This window comes from Myotis nattereri (genome assembly GCF_964212035.1).
Source record: "Myotis nattereri genome assembly, chromosome: 10".
NCBI lineage: Eukaryota > Metazoa > Chordata > Mammalia > Chiroptera > Vespertilionidae > Myotis > Myotis nattereri.
The window spans coordinates 34664663-34689392 of NC_138085.1; the positions used below are offsets into that span (position 1 = coordinate 34664663).

General features: G+C 42.9%; 1 protein-coding gene across 3 annotated transcripts in view; it reads right to left on the bottom strand.

Moving 5' to 3' along the window:
* Window positions 1-24730, bottom strand: part of CTNNA2 (catenin alpha 2) — a 1107789-nt gene that overhangs the window by 715504 nt on the left and 367555 nt on the right. For all 3 annotated transcript variants that reach the window (XM_081101401.1, XM_081101400.1, XM_081101399.1), the window contains one exon: window positions 15283-15486. In XM_081101401.1, coding sequence (XP_080957527.1) covers window positions 15283-15486 — 204 coding nt within the window. The remainder of the gene's footprint in view (window positions 1-15282; window positions 15487-24730) is intronic.

Genomic DNA, 24730 nt, shown 5'->3' on the forward strand with positions numbered 1-24730 from the left:
TCAATTCTAAATTTTATTTTTAAAGAAGTAAAATGTCCCTCACCCTGTCAGCATGCAGCCCTACAGCAAATATTTTCTGTTACTAGGATAATTTTATATGAATTTAAAACATTATCCCCAAGGTTATTAATTATCATTTCCTTTTTGTCTGAAAGAAAGTAAATAGATTGATTTACCCAGCAAGTGAGTAAGCATTAGTTCTGCTAAACTGAATTAGTATAATTCAATTTATCATTACAACGTAAGAAAAGTCTTCTGATTCATTTGTGGCTATCAGGGAAGAAAATGATACACTATAAAGAAAACAAATAAAATATTTTATGGAGAAGTTTTAGCACATATTATGTTTGTGCTACCTCTAAAAACTGAAAATCATTATAATTTCTAAAAAAAAAAAATGATGAGTGCCAAGAGTTTTGGTACCATACCTTATAATCAGCATGCCGTTAAAGGGCATGGCACAGAGTCTGTGATGAGTGAGGAGGGAAACTGCATGGAGGAGCAGCTAAGAAACTCAGGGCCGAGGCAGAGAGGTGGCCAAACCCACTCTCCCTTGTTTGGATAGATTTTACACAGCTGGTATAAACCCATAGCCAGAATGTGGTGATAAGCTCAGAATTTGTAGTCATCTGAGTATTTCAGTAGAGGGCTGTCTATATGCAGAGATGGGCTCCTCTATCCTCCCATAATCTCAGATCTATGATTATAATCACAGATTGATCAGATACCTAAGTAATCAATGCCACAATTAACTTTCCTGTCAATTATCTGGTTACTGCAGACAAACATCTTAGAGGCATAAAGTACATTCTTTTTCAAAATCTGCCTTACCCTCCGGATCTCTATTTTCCAAACGGGATTTTAAAAAGAAAACCAAACATTTAAAGCATTTAGTATCAGGATGGCTCAGGGAGAAGTAGGTATGGGGGTGGGTGGAGTGGAGGGAACCGAGTCATGGTACTCCTATTTGTCCTCACTGACGCGTCTAGGTATCCAGGAAATGCAGTTCAAAACCAATGAAACAGCTAAGTAGTTTTTTGTTGTTTTCTTAATATATAGATACGTATCAAATCACATGTAATTGTAGTCTGGCAACTGTACAACTGCTATCAGTCAATAACTAAAAAGATGATAGCATCAAGTAGACTTAAAACCATTAGTTTCTAAAGAATTCTTTTTTTAAAATAAATGTATTGCGGTGACAGTGGATAATAAGATCATATGGATTTCAGGTGTGGATTTCTATGTTCTAAGATCAGTATATTGCACTGTGTGCCCACCATCCAATGTCAAAGCATCTTCCATCACTATATATCATCATGTGAGAAGCACTCTGCTCCTATAATTCCCCTACATAAACCACAAAGACAGGTTTGCACAACCACATTTTCTTCCAGGTCTAAATTGGAAACAATCTCTTTAATGCTCTGGTTAGGAATAGTATGGACACTGAAATACAACAGGCTGCTCGGATCAAATGAATTCCCCCGTCTAAGCTTTATTCCAACACATGATGTCTCACCTGTACTCTATCTAAAACTCTCACTCACTTTGAAAACATATTTTTATCATCTTAGCTCCATTCATCTCTTTGGTCAAGTCAGGGTACGAATGAACAGGGATCCTAAATAGAGCCACAGAAAGAACCTGCAGTCTTCCTTAAAATAAGAGGTGTGGCTGAAGACAGAAGATTTAACACACACTCTTATCACACGCTTTTCTGAAACCCCAATAAAATGACCATGAAGCAATTTTCTGTTAAAGGCACCAATCCTGAAGGACAAAGACAACAGGAGGTGGGAGGCACAATAACATGTGAAAGGGAGTATCAGAGGCAGGGGGGCCAACTCCTTTAGCAGGTCTGAGAAAGCTGGGTCCCAAGCCAGCAACTGGGAAAACTCAGAACGGCCCAGCTCCTACTGCAAATCCTGCCGACAGGGAGGGATATGAGGCATAAGCTTCTTCTGAAGAAAAGGGTGGAGAGCGGTCAGGTTAAAAACGAGATGCTTGCCCAGCCAGTGTGGCCCCGTGGTTGAGAGTTGACCCAAGAATCAGGGGGTTGCTGGTTCGATTCCCAGTCAGGGCACATGCCCGGGTGTGCAGGAGGCAGCCAGTTGATAATGTTGCCCTCTCTTATTGATGTTTATATCTTTTATCACTCTCATTTCCTCTAAAAATAAATAAAAACATATTAAAACAAAACAAAACAAAAATGAGATGCTTTCTTGAAACTTCACTTAAAAAGCAGCAAGAGCCCTGGCTGGTGTGGCTCAGTTGGTTGGCTGCTGTCCCAAGCGTCAAAAGGTCCCGGGTTAGATTTCTGGTCAGGGCCCATGCCTAGGTTGTGGGCTGGATCCCCAGTGCGGGGTGTGCAGGCAGGAGGTAGCTGATCCATGTTCCTCTCCCTTCCTCTCTCTCTAAAACCAATAGTGTTTTAAAAGCAGTTAGACCCCCAGGCAACTAATCCAACAGGCAACTAAAGGTTTATTTTCAGAAAAGGGTAAAGGCAGGTCTTTGGACAGACATGGAGAGTCAAGAGCAGAGCCACTGCTCTGAACACCTGGGCGGCTGCGGGAAATCTGGCACACCAGTGCTGGCTGCTGTGGTTATGGCCCCTACTGCTGTCTCCTGGAAGACTGGCAGCCTTTACTTGGAGCCAGGAGCCAGGAGCCAGGAGCCAGGAGCCAGGAGCCAGGAGCCAGGAGGGTCTGCACTGCTGAGAACATCAGATGCAGTTGTCTGCTCCTCTAATGCCCTACTCCTGCCAACAAAGGGTCATTTGGGGCCCTCATTGCAGAATTCTGGTGACTGTCCACCATAAGGTCACTGTTGTCTGCTTCCTAATAGGATTTTTAAAGGGTTCTACTAGGATCTAGAGATGCTTGCAAAAGGGGGAAGGTTTGTCCAGAATACCATGTAGCTAACCTTGAGGGATCAAAAGAAATATTAGGGAAGAGATGTAGGATTTAAATGGAGAATAGGAGCATGTTATATCTAAGTCCACTAAAATATCTATAATAATAAAAGAGTAATATGCTAATTAGACCAGATGTCCTTCTGGATGACTTTCCAGATGAAGCTGGGGTTGCAAGGGAGGCCGTGGTCCTGGGTGCCAGGGGGAAGCCGGTGTCAGCAGTCGGGGGAAGGAAGGCCTACTCTTGCATGAATTTCATGCATCAGGCCTCTAGTAGTATATAAAGTAATGGGGGGAAAAAAATCAAATAAACCAAAAGACCTGGATTCCAATTTAAGTTCCAGTTGTTACCCTGACTATGTCCTTAGGCATTTGATAATTTGCAGATACCTTGTTGCTTGTTTTCATCTAAAGGGCCTGAAATCAGTAAACAGAGGCTTTAGGAAAAATAAATAGTGGTTCTGTAAGATCCTAAAAAAACACAAAACACCTAAAAACTAAAAAATAAAGTAGAAATAAAGAAGGGATATGTTTTATAGATTCTGCAATGGTGGAAGCAAAACTAATAGGGAAATGGAACAAATAGAAGAGATAAGAGCATAAAATTAGGCCAATGGTGAAAAAAAAAGATGCAGTAATTCTGATAAGATGAAATTCAGAGAATATTTTTTATTTGTGAATGCCTCGTGGATATAGAAAAAAACATCTTTCCCCAAAGATTTGTGTATCTATTTATCAAGGATCAAAAGTGTGAAATTAGCCACCAGACTGCTGAACACGTAACGGATGCCTCCTAACCCCCAAGTGTGCAGACCGAATAATAAATAGGCTGATGTTGTCTTCTTCTCCTTTTTCTTTTTACTGAGATGAAATCCACATAGAATGCCAATCGCTGTTGTGTTCCTGAGGCATTTTAGGGGAGAAAGAGGAAGGAAATGGGAATAAATCCCTGCAAGGTTCCTCCTGGTTCCCTGGCAGAGGGGTTGGGGGGAAGATGATTTGGAGGATGAAGATAAATAATAATAAAAAATAACACTTTGAAAATGCTATTGAGGAAACCGAAGAAAAGGAAAATTCTGGCACGTGTCTCTGAATCTAATGCTGTTGACCTAAGGCTGGCCTCCTCCAAGGCTGGTACAGGGCTGGAGGCATGAGAATTCCTTGGGAAACTTGCTAATAACATACAGATGCCCAAGCTCAGTCCCTGGGGATTCTGCTGTTTGAGAACTGGTGAGGCCTACAGTATAGGTTCTTCAAAATCTCCTATGTGGTTCTGATACCTAGACAGATTTAAGAATCCCAAGGGAGGCCAGCCGGCATGGCTCAGTGGTTGAGCATAGACCTAGGAACCAGGAGGTCACGGGTTTGATTCCAGGTCAGGGCACATGCCCAGCTAAAGAGCTCAATCCCCAGTAGGAAGTATGCAGGGGGCAGCCAATCAATGATTCTCTCATCATTGATGTTTCTATCTCTCTCTCCCCTTCTCCCTTCCTCTCTGAAATCAATAAATAAGTTAACTAATTTTTAAAAATCCCGAGGGAAATCAGCCAAAATGCAGCTTCCTCTGGAAAACAGTACCCTAGAACAGTCACCAAAAGAACCCTGAACAAAAGCTCAATTCAAGGGGTGAGCTGCCAAAGGCAAAGCTCTGGATTGATGCTATAAATCTGTCAGCTGCAGCCAAACCTGCAGAATTAGTAGAAACTGAAGTCAGCAATTAAGCTGTTAGGAAAGGGCATTTAAAATAATCTGTGAGACTGACTATTCCAGTCCTGGCACTTACTGAGAGCAGTCCTTCCAAGGATGATAAATTGCCTTTGTACAAATGGGGGAGTAGACGTGTAGGAAGAGGTGTGTTTGAGGGAGGTGAGCTTTGTAAAAGAACAGCTACCCTTCAATTAACAGATTACGGGGGAGATGGTGGTTCAGATTTGCTTGTATATTTCTAAGGCGTTTAAAGAAGAGATTAGCCCCCCAGCTTCCCATGTCTCCTCTGAACACTTGAGTGTCCAGGGTAAGGCATCTACAGCTCAGGAAGACTTCCCTAGAGAGATTTCACTTGACGCTTTTGTACAAAAGTATTTATCCCCATTCACACACACACACAAAAAAACCAAACCAACAAAACACCCATTTAAACCCATGCTAGATTGAATTAACAACTCTAGATTTGATGCACTGACTTATTACATCAGGCGTTCCCTAACCTGCCTGCTCTGAGAAATTACTTGCTACACTTAGAGGATCAGCCCCCTCTGTAATCTGGAGTCTGAGTTTGGCCTCGGCGGACAGTGCCTAATTTTTTTGTTTGTTTTTGTTAATCCTCACTCAAAGGATATTTTTCCATTGAGTTTTAGAGAGAGTGGAAGGGAGGGGGAGAGACAGAGAGAAACATCAATGTGAGAGAGGCACATCGACTGGTTGCTTCCCGCACGCACCCTAACCAGGACCAGGGATCGAGCCTGCAACCAAGGTACGTGCCCTTGACCAGAATTGCCCTTCTCAGTCCTCAGGATGACACTCTATCCACTGAGCCAAACCGGCCAGCATGACAGTGTCTAATTTTTAACAGTGATATGTTGACCCTTGGCTTCTGTTAATTTATCTCTTGGATACATACACAAAACTCTTTCATGCCTTTTAGGAAGTGATGAGTTAAGTAATTTCTGAAGTTCTCAGTTGAGCCTGCAGAATTCTACAGAACTGAATACTTCCCCTGAAAGTCCTGCCCAAACAGCTCAGCCTGGAGGAAACACCAGGCAACAGCAGAATCTAGATTGAGCTGCTAGATGGAGCTCTTTGATCTGAAAAGCAAGCAAGTGACATGTTTCATATTATTTTTGTCTTTACCAAGAGTTATTAAGATTATTTTAGGCCTTTCTAGAAAGAGTTGATGTGGGCCTCTTCCAGGTCGGTCTTCAACATGTAGCTTTAACTATAGGGAAATGTCTGGGTACTTCAAAGTGAGTCATGAAGACTCACATGAGGTACCTTAGCTAATTTACCTACAGTTTTATCTAGGTAGAACAGGAAAAAAAGTGAATCATTTTGTTCCAAAACACAGAACTCAATAAACTAAAAACATATGGGTTATGTTGCTGTACTTCTGTTTATTCCTCCTCCTCTACCTCCTCCTCCTATTATTGTCATCATCATTATTGAAGAATGAGAGGGAATTCATGTATCCATTCCAAAAATACTTATTTACTGTCCCAGACTAGCTACTCTAGATCCTGAGGATTGTGAACAAGATAAGATCTGTCTCATGAGAGTTTAAATTTCAGTGGAGGACCAGACACAACAAACACAAAGAGATGATGTAATTGTGGAGGCTGGCTGGGGCTAGAACATAAATCAATACACTGATGTGATTAAGAGCAACATCTTCGAGCTGAGACTGAAGAGAAGGAGCCATCCATGCAGCGTTTGAGAAAGAATGCTCTGTCAGATGGATGGGAAGGGCAAAGTCGCTGCATCAGCAAAGAGCTGGGTGTGTGTGAAGCACAGGGAGGCATCTCCACCGGTGAAACACTTAGTCCTTAGAGTGCAACAGTTTCCGACATGAAACAAAAGAGACTTTTCAGGATGGATTCAAGGCAGCAGGAGACCCGAGCAAAAAGGCCTCTGAGCTTATCTTGGCACAACCCAGTCAAGAACAAGCAATCCAGAGTTCTGGGTTTCCCACGTCCTTTGGAAACACAAAGAAAACGTCTATCCAGACTCGTGAGTGTGGTGATGGAGTGCAGCCTCCTGCTCTCCCAGACAGTTCTGGGAGGTCTTCCTTGAAGTACCAGGAAGGCTCTTCAAAGAAGATCAATTGATGGATTGTGCTGTCCAGGTTTGTCTTACCTGGGATGGCCAAATCTGATGACTGGGCAGTCAGCTCTGTCAACACCCCTGCTCACTGACTGTCACAGACAGCTCCTAACTGTCTTCTAACACTACTTCCTCTTCCTCCTCATATTGATTGACCTTGTAGGTTTCAGAAACAACTTTCAAGGACTCCGTGAAGGGGTGTCTTTGTAAAGGAGAAAATTCTTAGCTGGAATTCTAAGTATGGGACTTGATTTTGTTGTTAAGGCTGATTTTTACTTTCACCTCCTGTTTCATTTGATAAATTGGTTTCTTTCCATCACCAAGAAGAGCTCCTTACAGAAGTCCATTGTGGAGAAGGTGAGTGATATCCAACCACCAGGTTGCCATGAGAGATAACCAGTTTAATGGAGAACCTGGCCTTTGTCTCTCCGAAGCCTGAGGGACCGGGAAAAGAAAGGCATCTCATCTACTAACTCAGACATGCTGCTCTGCATCCAACTTCTAACAGCTGAAGGGCCTGGTCCTCCTGGTGTTTATTTTACTTTTCTGGCTTCCCAGAAGTGCAGTCTCAGTCGGTTTTCTCTCAGTTCTCTAAAAAGCAGCTCGTTTTATAAGGGCTTTCATTTGTTTGTTTCCTGGCTTTGGCAATAGTGGTGCTCACAGTATTCATCCAGGCAGGGTCACCCAGCCAGATGCATCCCCGTTCAGGGACCAGCAGGGGACCAGCCCAGTTCAGGCACACCTTGCCTAAGCTTATGCGAATAAGAAGGGGTAAGACTGAAATTTGAACCTGAGTACAGCTGGCTAAAAAGCACAGGCTTATAAATCTGCTAAACAAAACCCATCCTGGGAAAGTTTATATAGAAAGGACTTTTCCTGGCCAAGCTGCTGGAATGTGAGGTTGCATTGAGAACTGACCTTGACTATCCAAGGGAAACAAATCTAGTTAGACCCATCTGGCCTGAAATCCTTTAAGTCATTTAACTGTATGTCACAAGCTGATAATAAGTAACAGCAAACATTCGTACGGCATGATTTACTTTTCAAAGGGCCTCAGTCCCTCACCAGGATAAGTATACCATCTTGGGTTCTTTAAGACCCAGGAGATCTGCCGTGTTCCCATGGGCCCTGGATGCCACCTACACCTGTGCTCTACAGCTACCGTGGATGCTATGTCCAGATGATGCCAATGCTATCAACCACCTGCCAGTCTGGATCTCCTCCTGGAGCCTCGCACGGCACCCTCATGCTCTGAGGGATGCTTGTTGCTGGGACAATCTCTCTCACACTCTCACCCTCAAAATCCCCCCAGGGAATATGTCCCACCAGTAGGGCTGGACATCCTCCCACCACCTGGGCCTGCCTCCGTGCCTCCCAGCATACCCATCCATACTACTCCCTTGGCTTTCTGAGATCCCATGACAGCAAACTCAATGGAACACCATTAGAAAGGAAGTGCAATAAATAACATAAGAAAAACATAAGATGTTGCATGACTCTATACTGATCCCTGGGTACCTCTGGGAGTCACACTGACAACTGCCTGGAAATGCCAGCAAGTGGATTGCAAGGGCCATTAATTCAAGGATGCAAATGCCATGCAGAACCCAAAGACTTCCCCTCCCACCCATATTACCTAGGGAGAGTGGATTCAAAGGATAGTTTTAGAGCTCAGAGTAAGGGTTGGTAACCTCACTGTACTGTTTCAATGCCTCAGTAAGAAATGCCAACTAAAAAGGATTTTGAAAACCATCTTCGTGGAGCAAAGGTTTTATAGGAGAAGTATACTTGCACAGATGAATTTGAAGCTCAACATTAATAGAGATGAGGGCACTGATCATATTTGAAGGGCAAGAGTAGAAAGAGTGATAAGAAAAGGTACAAATGAGGAAGGCAAGGAAAACTTTCTCACCGCAGGCACCAAATATGGGATATTAGAAATCTTATCCTTGAATGAAGCTACCAATCCTATTAAGACAACCCTTAATTCCCCCTTAAAGTGGAGGGTCAGTATGGGCAGGTCTGGGCAACATTTGCACCTCTATGGCCCACAAGTGTTTTTGAAACATTACTTGGTATTCAGTTTTTAAACTAAAAGTTTTAATAGAGAAGCTTATTATTATTAGCTGAACTGACATTTGTGAGTTTCACCCCCTCTTTTACACCTTAACAGAAAGTAGAGAAATGAGGAGGCCTAGATCAGTGATGGCGAACCTATGACACGCGTGTCACAGGTGACACGTAAACTCATTTTTTTGGTTGATTTTTCTTTGTTAAATGGCATTTAAATATATAAAATAAATATCAAAAATATAAATCTTTGTTTTACTATGGTTGCAAATATCAAAAAATTTCTATATGTGACACGGCACCAGAGTTAAGTTAGGGTTTTTCAAAATGCTGACATGCCCAGCTCAAAAGGTTCGCCATCACTGGCCTAGATAATACTGGAAACAAATTTTATGCTTAACTAATAATTAGCTTTATTCTCCAGTGATAACAACTTTTCAGTCTTTCTCCTATCTTCCTGTCCGGGAGAAATTGGCAATATAATAAGTATGTTTGTATTGATATCAGAGAAGAATGGAAAGGGAGAGAGAGATATAAACATCAATGATGAGCGAGAATCAGTGATCAGCTGCCTCCTGCAAGCCCCATACTGGGGATTGAACCCACAACCCAGGCATTCCTGACCTGGAATAAATCTGTGACCTCCTGGTTCATAGGCTGACGCTCAACCACTGAGCCATGCTGGCCAGGCCAAAATTATCTTTCTGATGACACTCCTTTCCTAAGCTTTCTATGCTTTCTCTGGGACCCTACATCAAACCCACTAGTGAATAACTTGTTCTGGACCCCTCTTGGCAGTCGTACTTGTAGACCACTTAGAGAAATTCCGATAAATGAAAACCAAATTTATATAGAAAATCAACAGGCGACAGACAAGTACACGTGAGAGAGTTTGAAGTAGGGCCTGAGGCATTAAAACGTTTTTCACATAATGAAATTTTCATTGCACAGCGTTTTCAGAGATCTCCTCTTACAGCATCTGAGCTGCAGAGCTGTCTGGTCACTCAGTTCCTGGGTCGCGCCTCAGGTCTGAATTGGCACCGCCAGCCAGCCGGCCTTCCCTGCACGGCTGTTCCAACACCCTTCTGTAAAAATACTCTCCAAATGAACTGCTTCTAAATGAATGACCACATATTTACATAATAAAATGCTATGTAGCCAGTGAACATAAGGTTAGAGCATGTTTATTAAAACGGTAGCATATTCACAATACATTAAGTGAAGAAAACAGCCTACAAAACACCACTTACAACGAGTTCATTTTCTTGAAACTCAAGGCATAATGGACATGTGTGTAGTTGTGTATAAAGGGATCAGTCATATAAGTTTAAAAACATTAGAAAGCTATACAAAATCATTAACAAGGATTATCTTTAGGGGAGGAGATTATGAACAAGTTTTTCTTCTTACTTCATGTTCTTGTCCTTTTCAATGAACATATGTTTCTTTTGACCATTAAAGAAACAAATAAAAAGTGTGAAAGCTCACTATTTTCAGAGCTCCCCCGGCCCTGGGTGTCACTTCAGGGGTTATTCACATGGTGTCCTGTGCTGGAGCCTTGGTGTGGGGGGAGCCCCAGAACTAGGCTGGAGGGACCTCAGCCCTCACAAATCATATCCATCAGAAACTCCCTGTACATTGAATTCCACTCCGTAGCAAAGGCTATGACAATGGCACTTCAGGCACTTATAACGTGTGTGTGTGTGTGTGTGTGTGTGTGTTTCCACATCGATTTGTCTTCATGTGCTTTTAACCTGTGCTTTATACTACTGCTTTACAAATGGTCCCCAGAAATTCACTGATGTGCTTCAAGTGGTTTGAAAAAAGTTGGATTTAATATATTTTGAAAAATAGATCACTCTATTATTTATAAAAATACAATAAAAAATAACCTGCCACATTTCTACACAGCAGAGACCAGCCAGTCATCACTTAAGGCAACCTGATTCTCTGCCATCACTGTGCAAACAGGTAAACTTTAATTGTACGTTTGTCTAAGAACATTGTAGTTCTGTGTGAGTCTTTAAAAAATAACCCGGAGGAACGCACAGTGTCTGTGCAGAGAACACTGAACCGGCTGCACAGCTCCACACACAAGGTCCAGGCAGATCTGCTCCTCACATTTCCCCGAGGCCCAAAGTGACTAGTCAACAAGGAAGTAACAGCCTGCCGTGGTCGGCAAACTGCGGCTCGCGAGCCACATGCAGCTTTTTGGCCCCTTGACTGTGGCTCTTCCTAAGCCTTAGGAGTACCCTAATTAAGTTAATAACAATGTACCTACCTATATAGTTTAAGTTTAAAAAATCTGGCTCTCAAAAGAAATTTCAATCGTTGTATTGTTGATATCTGGCTCTGTTGACTAATGAGTTTGCCGACCACTGACCTAGTGCATCTCCCTATTGTTCTTACAAGAAAAGGTGCAAATGAGGATGGCAAGGAACACTTTCTACAGCTAGCTTTAGGCCTTAGTATAAGTATTACATTTGCCTAGTCTTTTATATCTATAAGAATGTGATCCATACTTGGATATTTATGATGATACAACTTAGAAACTTTTTCCCCCACTTAACTCCCTTTTCAAACGTAATCTGTGTGGCGGAGCGTCCAAGCATTGCGAAGTGTGCTATTTACAAATTGTTGCTACATCCAAGTAAATCAGAATTTTCTATGCAATCAAAACCCAATGAAGATACCAACTGAAGATACCGTATTAGCGTGACCGAGACCGCTGCAACTGTCCTCAACATTTCCATGTCCATTTTGTGTTCATACAACAGATACGTTCTTCTCACTGGCTGCTTTTTAAGCAAATTGTTTCAAATCGAGTGGGAATTTGAGCACTGCTACTGCTACCACTGCCCCCAGCCACCCTCCTCTCAGGAATAGTTCCAGTCCCTGCCTTCAACACCTAAGGCACGGCATTCTCTGCCCAACACTCCCCAATGGCAAGTAAAAGTCAGATTCCACATAATGGAGCTCAGCCTGACACCTTGTAACCATGCAGATCCCATTTCCTGCAACTCTCCACTCACTTGCAACAGCCACATGAGGTTCCTCAAACACCTGGGCGCTCTTCTCACATGAAGGCGTCTCACCGTGCACTCCTTCATGTCCCAAAGATCTCTGACCAAATGTCTTCTTCTCAATGAACCCTTCCCAGGCCATCTACTTTTAGCTGTACCCACGCTTTTTGTCTCCAGGTTTTGTATTTCCCCGTTTCACTCTTGCTCAAATGAGTTATTTATTGCCTGTCTCCCTCAACGACAGTGTAAGCCCTGTGAGATCAGATAATTTCATCTATTTTGCTCCCTTCTGTGTCTCCAGGATCCTAGAACAATGCCTGGCACAAAAATAGCAAAGCAAACAATCCATATTTGTTGAATGACTACAATCTTCTAAATTTGAATCCACCACAAAAGTTTAATCAATAAAATAACATGTTTAATTGTTTCTTATCATGGGGTCATTTTTAAGATTGTGTGTGTGTGTGTGTGTGTGTGTGTGTGTGATGAAAAAAAGAGTTTTACTGCCACAAAAAAAAAAGCTGAATAAAGTGACAAATTCCAGAGAGAAGATTATGTCTCCATTACCATTTGCAACTACTCATCGTACTTGGCATAACAGTCCAACAGCCACACTTCGTTTGGAAAAGGAGTCGCTCTCTGCCCGTTAGCTTCCACATATGTACAATAATGACTTTCTAGTTAAGCAGAGGTTATTTTTAGGACTCTTCTCACTTTGAGATACATTATAAACTTGATGAAACAAATTAAGGGCAACCAGGCCTTGCCTGCAACTATCCCAACAGTCTCTTCCAGTATGGCTACATTCCAATCCTAATCTTTGCCATGTGCTTCTGTTCACCCAGCCCTCTGTTTTATACCATAGTCTCTTTCAAGTGGGCAGCTTTTGTTACATCTTCAAATCTCACACACACACACACACACACTCATTCATTCATTCAAACATACCTTAGTGGAAATATCTAACCCACAACTGAAATCCCGTTGAGTTCAGTGTAACCTATGTGGCTAGACCAAGGCTCATGCCCCACGCAGACTTCCTTTTCCTAGTCACTGAGTACACAGCTCCTCTCCCCAGCTTCTCTCTCCCTTCGCTCCATACCACTTGGCATGTATATGGTTTAGAATAGCTTCACCTATAAGTGAGCATCATAAGCTGAATCTTCATCAGGGGCTCATCAGGAGAGTTTTAGAATCCAGAAATGTCAATTGTGTCCATTTTTATTTATTTCTTCTCAATCTAATGTCTTCTTTATCCTAATTATACTGTCTAGGACAGCAAGATGAAAATCTACAGGGTGTCAATTTGACAGTACCTTTATTCTCAGAGCTTATCATACTGAAAAAGAAATACCTTGTAAGAGCCTAGGCACAGCTGACTAATTTATTGGTTGCTGTTAATATCAACTGACTTTTCAGTCAGGACACAGATGGGTATATGTTTTATATAAATATATGATGCTGTATCAAACTAAATATAAATTGACATTGTGGCAGTAAGAAATGAAGGTACTGGATAGGGATTATGGAGCTTGTCTAGTCACGTCCAATTCAACCTTAAAATCACCGAAGTGTGAAGTTCAAGTAGATTTTACACAGTTTATATAAAAGTCAGTAGGAGGTGTTTTATTTCAGCCTTTGATCTTGATGCTTTAATGTGAATAGAATTTGCACACTTGGAAACCTAGCACTAAACCCACCTATGTATTGTCTTTAACCATATCAAAGTAGAAACCAAGTTTTCAATAAAAATACAAAATATTTCTGAACCACAAGAAAGACAAGTAACCGGAGTCCACAAAACACAAAAATCCATCCACTCTGCCGATCTGAATGAGTTTACACTGAAAGAAAAAACTCTGGCCGGCAGGATTCTAGACCCTGAACTAGAAATCATAAGTCACACATTGACGGACTCCTCCTTACTCACATTCTGTCATTTCCGTTCCCTGGAACACCCTTTTCCTCTGACTCATTTACACTGAGCTCTTAACCGTCAGTGCGATCCCTTCTGTTACTACTTCTGTCTTTGGCAACGATTCTTCTTTGATAGAAATTACCAGCATGTGTTAATATAAAACCGCATTCCACATACAAGTCATTAGCCTGTTGCTATTCTAGTAAAAGCAACAACAAATCGAGTACCAGCTTCTATAAGCATTCTTTTCTCGTTAAATCTGCTATTCCAAAGACTCACTCAAGATGGGAGACAGCAGCGAACAATATTCCCAGCTTCCCCCTGCATAGCACTGTGGGCCCGCATCGCAGAGACTGCTGGCCACCCAGCGCCCTACAGAGAACCCCTCATTAGCGGCTGGGTACCACAGGACGCAGCCACACCTATTCTTCGTGTCCTGAAAATGAGCAAGTCTTCCAAAATCAAAGAATCTGAAGGGTCGTCATGAAAAAACCCCCACAGATTTTTTTTGTTGTTTTTTTTAGTTTGCAAGACATTCTACATCACTTTGTTTTCTGGCTCCAAGTCCTCTGGGGAGCCCACAGGAGCAGCAGCGCTCCTACCCATGGCTGGTGGCTTTGTCTCCAAATTGCCTCTGAGTGTCCCAACAGGATGCAGGCTGGCCTCCAAGGCTGAGAGCAGATTTTCATAGTCCCTGTTCCCTATCTGACCCCTACACAGGGCCTGCCTTTAACGCGTAAAGACCTCACGTCACCTACATTTTCCCCTAAATTCTCGCACACCCGGGAGTCCAGCACAGAAGGAACGTGAGGTCTTTCACGGTGGCAAGTTCTGGGCATCAGCAACATCACACCGGCTGAATGAATGTAGCAAATCAATACAGACATGATTCAGTGGCTTTCAGAGAAAAGAATATGGATTTCATCTCCTTTTTATAGTTTTCATTGTACAGGAACGGACACACTGTATAACTGGAGGAGAGGCCAGCTTTTATCTGAGCTGCAACATAAGCAGACGCTATTGTCACCGTTTGGAAAACTTGGAGCCTCCCTCTCATAAGAATTTCTAATCGCACGATGAATCAATAACTCTCCTGCTGGAACATTCCCACCTTGCCCAAGTGCACAGAAGCATTTAAACCCTATGACACCTCTTAATGCCTCTTAGGATGGAAGATTAGCATCGGTGGCTATCCTTAGCTTTGACCGTGCTTTTTGTAAAAGAGGACATCAGGGTCTCTTCGGTGATTTCCATCAACCATTTGCTTTCACCAATGGAACCTTTACCTCAATCAAAGGAGCCCAGAACTCACTCAAGGAAAAAGCCAGAGTTTCCCTAAAATGATTTTCCTCTCTACTAATCGCTTCCATACCAAAATGCATTTTGAGAGGACATCAGGCGCCTCCAGAGCCATTCTCTGGTTTCCCCCGACTATCTTTGGGGAGCACCTGTCCTCTGTTCACGCTGTGCCTGCTTTCCAAGAGCCAGCAGATCGCGCACGGAGCCCCCCGCGACGTGAGCGCGGGTGGCCCAGGACTTACGTTGTTCATGTACTCGCTGAGCAGGTCCTGGAGCGCCTGGCGCACTGCATTGCACTCGGCCACGATCCTCTCGCGCCTGTCGTCCCGGGTGCAGGAGGAGTCGGCCATGAGCGCGGCCCCGCTGATGATGCTCTCCAACCTCTCCTCCAGGGACGGCCGGAACCTGGCCTCGCTGAACGTCATGGGGTCCAGTATGATCTTATTCTGAAAGCAGTACAGTAAGAGAAATAATCAGCCAAGGAGAGCGACTGCCTTCGCCCCCTGTTTTCTGCACCAGAAATATCTGAGGCTGGGACAAGACTCTCCGTGGAGAAGAAGCCGGTCCCCTAGACAAATCCGCAGGTGGCCTTGACAAAGTAGCAGCTTTCTGGAAGGCGGTGTGCCCTAAATCTAATCCCCGGGGAGAAACATTGTTTGACGCATGTGTTCTTGGCAAAGGCTATCTCAAGTGACATTTTCAAATGAGATGGGGACAGTGGCTTGGCATTTTTTAAAAAATGTGTAGCCTTCAAGGAAAGGCCATTTCATGCAGCTCTTGGGGGACAGGGGAAGATGTGAGGGCCCCGGAGCAAGAACATGATATGTAACTAACAAGTTGGGATGCATCTGGTGACTGCTGTACATATCGCACTGCCTTCTGAGAAGCGGAGCACCCTATGGCAGATGCCTTTGGAAACCTGAGCAAACAGCATCCAATAGGCACATTTGGCACGGGGTGTGTTCCACTAGGAACTAATATCTTTTGTATAAAAAACTAGTGCTCAACAAAAGGATCTGTGTGTGTGTGTGTGTGTTATTTGTCACAGTTAACTGACAGAGCCCTGACAGAGATACTAACATGTTCTGAAGAAGCTTAGATAAAGGGGGAAATAGGTATGTTACCTTAAAGCAGTGTTTCTCAACCTGTGGGTCGAGACCCCTTTGGGGGTCGAACGACCCTTTCACAGGGGTCGCCTAAATACATCCTGCATATCAGATATTTACATTATGATTCATAACAGTAGCAACATTACAGTTATGAAGTAGCAACAAAAATAATTTTATGGTTGGGGGTCACCACAACATGAGGAACTGTATTAAAGGGTCACAGCATTAGGAAGGTTGAGAACCACTGCCTTAAAGGAAGGTGTTATAGAGGATTTCAGCTTAGCTTTGCCCTTGATGAGTCTGGAAATGTGTAGATAGAGATGTCCAGACGTGGACAGAAATATGCACCCAGAATTCAGGAGATGTATAAGCCTGAATAAGGAGCTGGGAATTGCCCGGGAGATTTGGACATAAGGTAGCAAATGGCTGACTAGTAAAGCAAATAGAATAAGAGGAGCAGGCCAAAGAAGGCCCAGTTAATACCAATTTCCAAGAGTCTGCTGAAGGAGAAGAACCACATAAGTAGAAAACACAGCCAGAGGGATAGGAGCCCAACCTGAATATCACTCTCTGCCGATCGAGGAGTAGAGAGGCTGAGGAAGTGTATGATACGTAATGGCATGAAATGGAGGAATGCTGACTTTGTCCAATGGCTGGTTTCCACCAGGGACCACCTTTCTGCTCAAAACAAGGAACAAGGGTAACCGAAGTGGAATGGCCTTTTGCAGGAGGAATATGCTCATCTTCACTGGATGAGCACACTCAGAGGTCCAAGGACCAGCATGGCGGTGATGGAGAAAACGGTCTTCCAGTCCTAGGATCTACAGTGGGATTGCCATTCCTTCACTGTTTCCTTTGATGTTCATTATCCCTTAAATATTCATCAAATTTACATATATATATTTACATCCCATGTATATTACATATATATGAAACTATTTACCTTACCTACAAATTCTATATAATAAAAGCCTAATATACAAATCCACTGAACAGCGGAACAACCGGTCACTATGACATGCACTGACCACCAGGGGGCAGAGGCTCAATGCAGGAGCTGCCCCGAGCCTGTAGGCCCAGGCTGGCCAAGGCAGGTGCCAGTGGGGGCCTCCCAATCGCCCCGCTGGTTGCCCCACAGATCGGCCCTGATCGCTGGCCAGGCCTAGGGACCCTACTCATGCACATATTTCGTGCATCGGGCCTCTAGTATAATAGAAAAGAAACCGAGAGTTGGTAGCCATACCTTTGCCCAGTACCTAGTATGTGCACTTACTAGAGTGCTTAGTGCTAAAAAGAGAGTGGAGAGAGTAAAAGACACTTGTGTGATTTTTTCCAAATACAACACAAAATAACTGCTTAGTCATGACAGGACAGTCTGGGCTCTGTGCTCTGGGAAGGCTGGCCTTACCTCTCCAGAGCCCCCTAAGTTATTTCCTGGAAGTTGTGCTTGAGGCATCGGAGTCTCTAATTCCTGGTAAAATGTAAATCTCCATAACAGAGAGCTCTCTTCAGGACAAAGACTATGAACTCCTGAGGAATGAGTTCAGGCAGGTGACAACTTAGAAAAAAGAAGCACCCACTAAACACAGCCCAGGCCTGAGGTCCACTGGAATCTTGGATTTCCTAGGAAATTACTTATTGGTCAAAGTTCCCTCTTTGACCATTGGTGAGAGGGCCAAAGCACAAGGCCATGCAAACAGGAGGGAAGCTGTTCTGCGGCAGGTTTTGGCATGAAGACCATCTTCACATTTGCACTCTCTTGGATCTTACAAAGAGGGTGAATTTTACTGAACTCAGAATACTGTTACTCAGACCCTGTCTCTTGTGCCCTAGTAAACTTCCAAATATTCTAACAAATCATGGAAGGCCTCAGGACAGTGGATGTCTGCAGGGTAAACCACTACAGCTGAGATTCCCAAAGGAAAGCTGAAGGGAGCACAGTCCTCCCACCACACCTGCTATCTGTACGAGAGCTGCATCTGCAAGGACTCTTCCCAGTAGGGACCTTTAAAATTCTGTCTCGTTCTCACTCTCTCTGTCTTCATTTCTACTGCTTTTCAGTTGCTGTATTCATGATACTTTTAATTACCATGTAATACACAGAAGTACTGTTATTCTAACTAAAGATACACTTGGCTCTGGCTTGTTTGGCTCAGTGGTTGGAGCATTGGCCCATGGACCAAGGGATCGTGGGTTCGATTCCTGGGGACATGTACCTCAGTTGCATGTTCCCCAGCCCCGGTGGAGGCGCATGCGGGAGGCACCCAGTTGATGTGTCTCACATTGATGTTTCTCTCTCTCTCTTCCCCCATCGCTCTCTCTTTCTCTCCCCCTCCTCTCTCTTTTCCACTCTTTCTAAAAATAAAAATAAACTACACTTGAATAAAACATAATTAAACTATGTTCTTTTATAAAGGTTACTGATTTTCAAAGAACTCTCTTACAGAAACTCATATTACTATAAAGCATAATAAAAATTATTTGTTCAGTTTTGAGGTTTATAGGAGACCCTAAAGAACCATATACTGGCTGATTATTATATTTTGGACCAAAAAATATAAAGAAGTGCCAATCTGATGAAAACACACTGAGGTAAATTTGGACTCTCCAATGAGGGCATCTGTAAAACAGTTTCTCTGCAGAATAGAGGTAAATGTACTACCGCCATTAGAACATTATTTCCTAAATTATTTTCCATGGAACACTGAGCTTAGAGATGTAATGTTTTGATGAAAAAATAAGTTTTTGTACCAAATATGCATTGGAGATCTTGCTTGGCCTGGAGCAAATTATCACATGAAATGCTTTGGGGAGCTCTGCATTACAGAAGTCAGTTTACTGTAGCATTCCTCAAACCTACTTGAGTGTAAAGATGCATGCACTTTAAAATGCATGCACTACCTGGCCAGTGTGGCTCAGTGGTTGAGCTTGACCTATGAACCAGGAATTCACGGTTTGATTCCCAGGCAGGGCATATACCCAGGTTGTGGACTTGATTCCCAGGGTGAGGTGTGCAGGAGGCAGCTGATCGGTGATTATATCTAATCAATGATGTTTCTATCTATCTCTCCCTCTCCCTTCCTCTCTGAAGTCAATAAAAATATATTTTAAAAAATAAATTTATTTTAAAAAATAAAATGCATGCACTATCAGAGAGAACCTAAGGAACACACTTTGGGAAATGTTGCAAGAGAGAACTTGCAGTGTCAGAGGAATGAGCTTCCCACCTGCCTGGCACGGGGGCAGTCAGGAAAGTAAATGCACTGAAACATTGGGTGTACAAATCTCCGCATAAAAGTTACACTGTTCATCACGTTTCTAATGGAGTTATTAATTATTTATAGATCACAGGGGGAAAGCTTTTTAAAAATTCTCCCTGGAAAAGAAACAATAAATTTACAATATTCCAGTCTATATCTGTGCTGGAGATGGGGAGCTTTGCAATGATGGATGGGAAAGTCTAGAGGGGAGAAGCCACTCCGGGGAGAGTGAAAGCATAAAGATAATGGGCAGTAAGAGAGAGTGAGAGAGAGAGAGAGAGAGTGTTTCTGTCTGTGTGGGGGTATGGATCACCTATGTGTATTCACCTATAAGTGGGTAGGTTTGTGTTGTGTGTAATGGGTAAAGGGGGAAGTGTGAGGATGCCTTGTATGAGAGGGCATATGGGATGTTGGTGTGTGTGTGCGTGTTCAGAGAACTTGCCAGATCTCAAACAGGCTTTAGGATATGAGAAAAGAACAAGAAAACAGACAGAGTCAGCCAACTAGAAGAACTAAATGAAGCCAGGAGCTTAGAGGAAAAGATTACAGTTGCTAAATTAGTAGAAAAAACAAACTCCTAAGCTCAATCCTGAGTAAGATATACAGAGAACAAAAGCCAAAGCAGAGTATTCAGAAGTGACTTACAAAATAAACACCTCATTAGGTTCTCTTTGCCACCGACCACACTTCAGGGTCCTTTGAGATCAGCAAACAGATCCCCTCCTTTCCCTGAATCAGCTCAGCCGGCCTCGCCTCTGTGCGGCTGCCCTCTACTGGCGGGAACGGGCGAAGCAGCAGCCGCATCCCTCCCTGATCAAAACTCCCTTCCCTGGTCGCTGAGGAGACTGCAGGCACCAAACAGAAAGGAGAGGCCACGGCTCCCTGCCTCTCCTTCAGGGCAACTGTGCTCCTGCGAGAGGATTTGACGCTGTACTGACTTATTTTAACCCTCAGAGATTGTACATTTTCAATATCTAGGTCTCTTGTTTGCATTCTTAAAACTCCTTAAGTTGTTTAATCTTTTTGATCTCTCAGTTTCATCTTATATTGTCAGGCTACTTCATGTGAAAATTGTGGGCCTACATTTCTTACGTTATCTTTTTCTTTTTTTTTAAATAAGACTTACTTTAGTATCTTTTTATCTTGTCTGCTTTCATTCTGCTTTTTTGACCTGCCTATTTTGTGTTTTGTAATCTTACTTATATTTTAGCAACATCTTTACTTTTAAAAAAATTACTGTTTTCATTCTTACAGTTCATGGAGTGGCAACGGGAACGCATGGCCTTAAAGAAAGCAGCCTCAATAATTCCTACCCACGCAAAGAAAGCTGGGCTTCTATTCTGACATCAAGTCAGCCCTGTAATGGTCTCTCTAGGCCTACATAACTGATTTCCCATTATTTCCCTTGTTGAACTCTATAAGAATTTTACCTTGAAATAAATCAGTAGACCATACAGTTCAAAACTACTTCTCAGAATAATACATTTACCTGTACTCACTGCACAAGCAATTGTCAGGAGGTGCAATTGTTAAATCACACCTATCACCCGTTCTCTCCGCAAAGAGTTATATGACCTAAGAGTTCAGAACAATCACGGAACATTGAGTTATGCTTGTCACAGGCCCTGATACAACTGGAGGCAGCAGGCAGACCTCTGCAAAAGCAAGAAGTTGAATGCAGTACAAACAGCGTGCTAGGTCCACCATTCTGTGTCCTCGATATTACTATTCCCATCTCACTGAAGTGGCAAATGATGCCAGGATGTTGTCTCATGGTCATACAGCCTAGAAATGAGGACATCAGGATTAGCACACAAGCCTTTTGACATGAAGCTCAATGTGCCTCCCATTGTATCAGACTGCACACATTCAGTGGAAATGAGCCTAATTAATCAGAATTATAAATATATATTTATTACTTAAAAAGCTATGAAACTCTCTTAAACCAAACATAATGACGTAAGTACCATCTGTCATACTGTCTTCTTGTTTATCATCTGGATCATCTTGCCCTTCAAATGGATAATAGAGAGTACAGCCATTCATTCAACAAATGGGTGCCAGTTACTATGGATGACTGAAGGCACAAAATGAATACTTCTTTATTTCTAAAAATTCTCTGTCTAGTCAAAAACAGAAACACGTACAGCCAATTGTAATTTGGAAAATATACCGATGGTGTTAAGAAATGGCTGAGTAATGGCAATTTGCACAGTTGGGAGGTGGGAGGTAAAGAAATTGTTCTGGAGACGATTACTCCTCAGCTAAGATTCCAAGAGTGAAGAACAGTGGGCCAAGCAAAGTCAGGAGCAGGAAGAGGCAATGAAGACAGAACAGGAAGCGGAGGCCAGTGCGGGGAGCTCTGTGAGAGACAGCACCGCAGAAGAAGAGTATTACAAGAGGTTTACCGAAGCTGAATTGTAAAGGGTGAAGCCACGAGGATGGTGCCATGGAGGTTCCCCAAGCAACTCTCCTTTGAGAGAATCTTCTACTTGAGTGTAATTTCCTGACCTTCTCCATCTGCTGGACTTGTAGATGCATGACAGTTTCACAAGGAGTCACACGTGCCCCCAGGCAGCCCCTGTCAATCCCTGAGCACAAGCAGGCCATTCCTGCCCCATGGAGACTTCTCCAGCAGGCAAACTCCGCTCCTGCTCTGCACACCCCACTGGCCTGACCAAGGCTTTCTCCAAACTGTGCTGAGGCTCTTCCCACTCAATCCCTTCTTTCTTGCTCGCCTTTCACAAGTGTTTGGCCCGCACTGCAGTCAACAAGCTCTCTCAGGCTATTTCTGCTGGTTCTCTCCCACTTTTCCTTCCACGGGGAATTCCTCCTACATGTCTAACCCCATCTACCCTGGAATTTGCTTCTCCAAGGATCGGAAGGGACAAAAAAAGGAAAAAGAAACAATGTCAGCGAGGAGACCAACAGCCATGATTTGCAGAGACTTCTCTGCCAGCTCGGAAGCCTTCACTTGTGAACATCCCTTCCAGTGGTTCTCAACCTTCCTAATGCCGCGACCCTTTAATACAGTTCCTCATGTTGTGGTGACCCCCAATCATAAAAGTATTTCTGTTGCTACTTCATAACTGTAATTTTGCTACTGTTATGAATCGTAAGGTAAATATCTGATATGCAGGATGTATTTTCATTGTTACAAATTGAACATAATTAAAACATAGTGATTAATCACAAAAACAATATGTAATGATATATGTGTTTTCCAATGGTCTCAGGTGACCCCTGTGAAAGGGTCATTCGACCCCCAAAGGGGTCGCGACCCACAGGTTGAGAACCGCTGCTTTAGACAATGAAGAGTCATTAAGAGCATTTTAAAGAAATAGGAGTGGCATAATCCTGTTTGGTTTTAGAGGTTTTCCTCTGGACATTGGGGAAGGCAGCTGGACTAGAAGTAGAAGGCAGGGGAGGCATTACCACGCCTCCAGAACCCAGAAGAAATATGGAAAGAGTACGAGATTGTGTTTGTATAGGGCACATATTGGGGCACTTTTAGAATGTCATCTGCAAAATTTAGAGATGTGCAGGCTGTGAGGATGAAGAAGTCAAAGATAAAACCTAAATTCCAAGCATGAGCAACATCAACAATGCAGGCATCAGCAAGCTGCATCCTGCACGTCAGCCTCCTATTCTGTAATTAAATTTTTATTAGAATGCAGATCCATTCATTTGCATACTGTCTATGGCTCTTTTACACCACAATGGCAGAATGGAAGTTAGGACAGAGACTGTGTGGCCCACAAAGCGTGCAGTATTTACTACTGGCCCTTTAGAAAAACATTTGCTGACCTTGAACAAGTGTGATAGATGAAGAGTAGGTTTAAAATGCCTGTGATTCATTTAAGTTGAAAAGGCTGGTGGGAAGTTAATTATACGTGCATAAAAACACACCAGGTATAAAGATTTAGGATCATCAGAATAAATGCAGAAGTGAAAGGCCTGAAAATAGATATAATTCTCAAGGAGAAATTACAGAATGAGAAGAATAGTGAGTCCGTCCGGGACACAACACTGGAAAACCCTCAATGTATAAAAGAGAAAGAACCCTCCAATGACACTGTAAAGAATGGTCAGAGAGGTCACTAGCCCCAGGAGGTGGTATGGCCATAGGTGACAAGGGAGAACAGCAGGGAATTCTACAAAGAGGGTGAAGAAGATCAAAACTGAAAATTTCGACAGAACCTAGACACAGAACCTAGACACAGAAGAACTTCGCTGGAGAGAACATGGCAAAAGATCCTGGACAGAAACTGGCCTCAGAACCTAGAGACAGAACCTAGCGAGAGAACCTGGCTGAAGAACCTAGAGACAGAACCTGGCTACAGAACCTGGATAGAACATGACAAGAGAACCTGACTAGAACCTGGTGACTGAACCTGGCTGGAGAACCTGGACAGAACCTAGCAAGAGAACATGGACACAGAACCTGGCTGGAGATCCTAACCAGAACTTCGCTGGAGATCCTGAATAGAACTTGGCTGGAGATCCTGGCTAGAGATCTTGGCTAGGCTGCTGATCAACTGAAAAAAAAAAAAAAAAAAAAAAAAAAAACCTGAAAATTTCGATTAATGGAATTTTTTACTAGAAAGTTACTAGCAATAAATTGTGGGCCTACATGTGTATATGTGTACTGTATGTAGTTATAAATATCGTCATCCAAAAGCTACATCAGGTTCAGTGGAGAGTAACAGAAGCAATCTAGCTAATATTGAGACAAAACAAATTATTCTCTGCCCGGCCAGCGTGGCTCAATAGTTAAGCCTCAACCTATGAACCAGGAGGTCATGGTTTTGATTACCGATCAGGGCACATGCCTGGTTACGGGCTCAATGCCCACTGTGGGGTGTGCAGGAAGGGGCTGATCAGTGCTTCTCATCACTGATGTTTCTATCTCTCTCTCCCTTCCTTTCTGAAATCAATTTAAAAATTTTAAAAATATATTTTCTAATTCATAAAAAAATCATATAATATTGTCTCTGAAGGTTCTAGAAAACACTAGAAAAGAGAAAGAATTAAATGGTACTAAAATTAGACAGAAGATAAAACTACAATATGCAGATGATATAGACTGGAACACTTGAAACCTATATAATTTTATTAACCAATGTCACCCCAATAAATTCAATAAAAAAGAACGTAAAACTAGAGTTGACCCTGCATGGGTCCACTTGCACATAGATTTAAAAATATATATATGTAGTTGGCTCTCTGTATCCAGTGGTTTTGCACCTGCATATTCTACCAAACCAGCATCAAAAACTATTTTTCCAAAGTTGGAAATCCGTGGATGCAGGAGGCCGAAT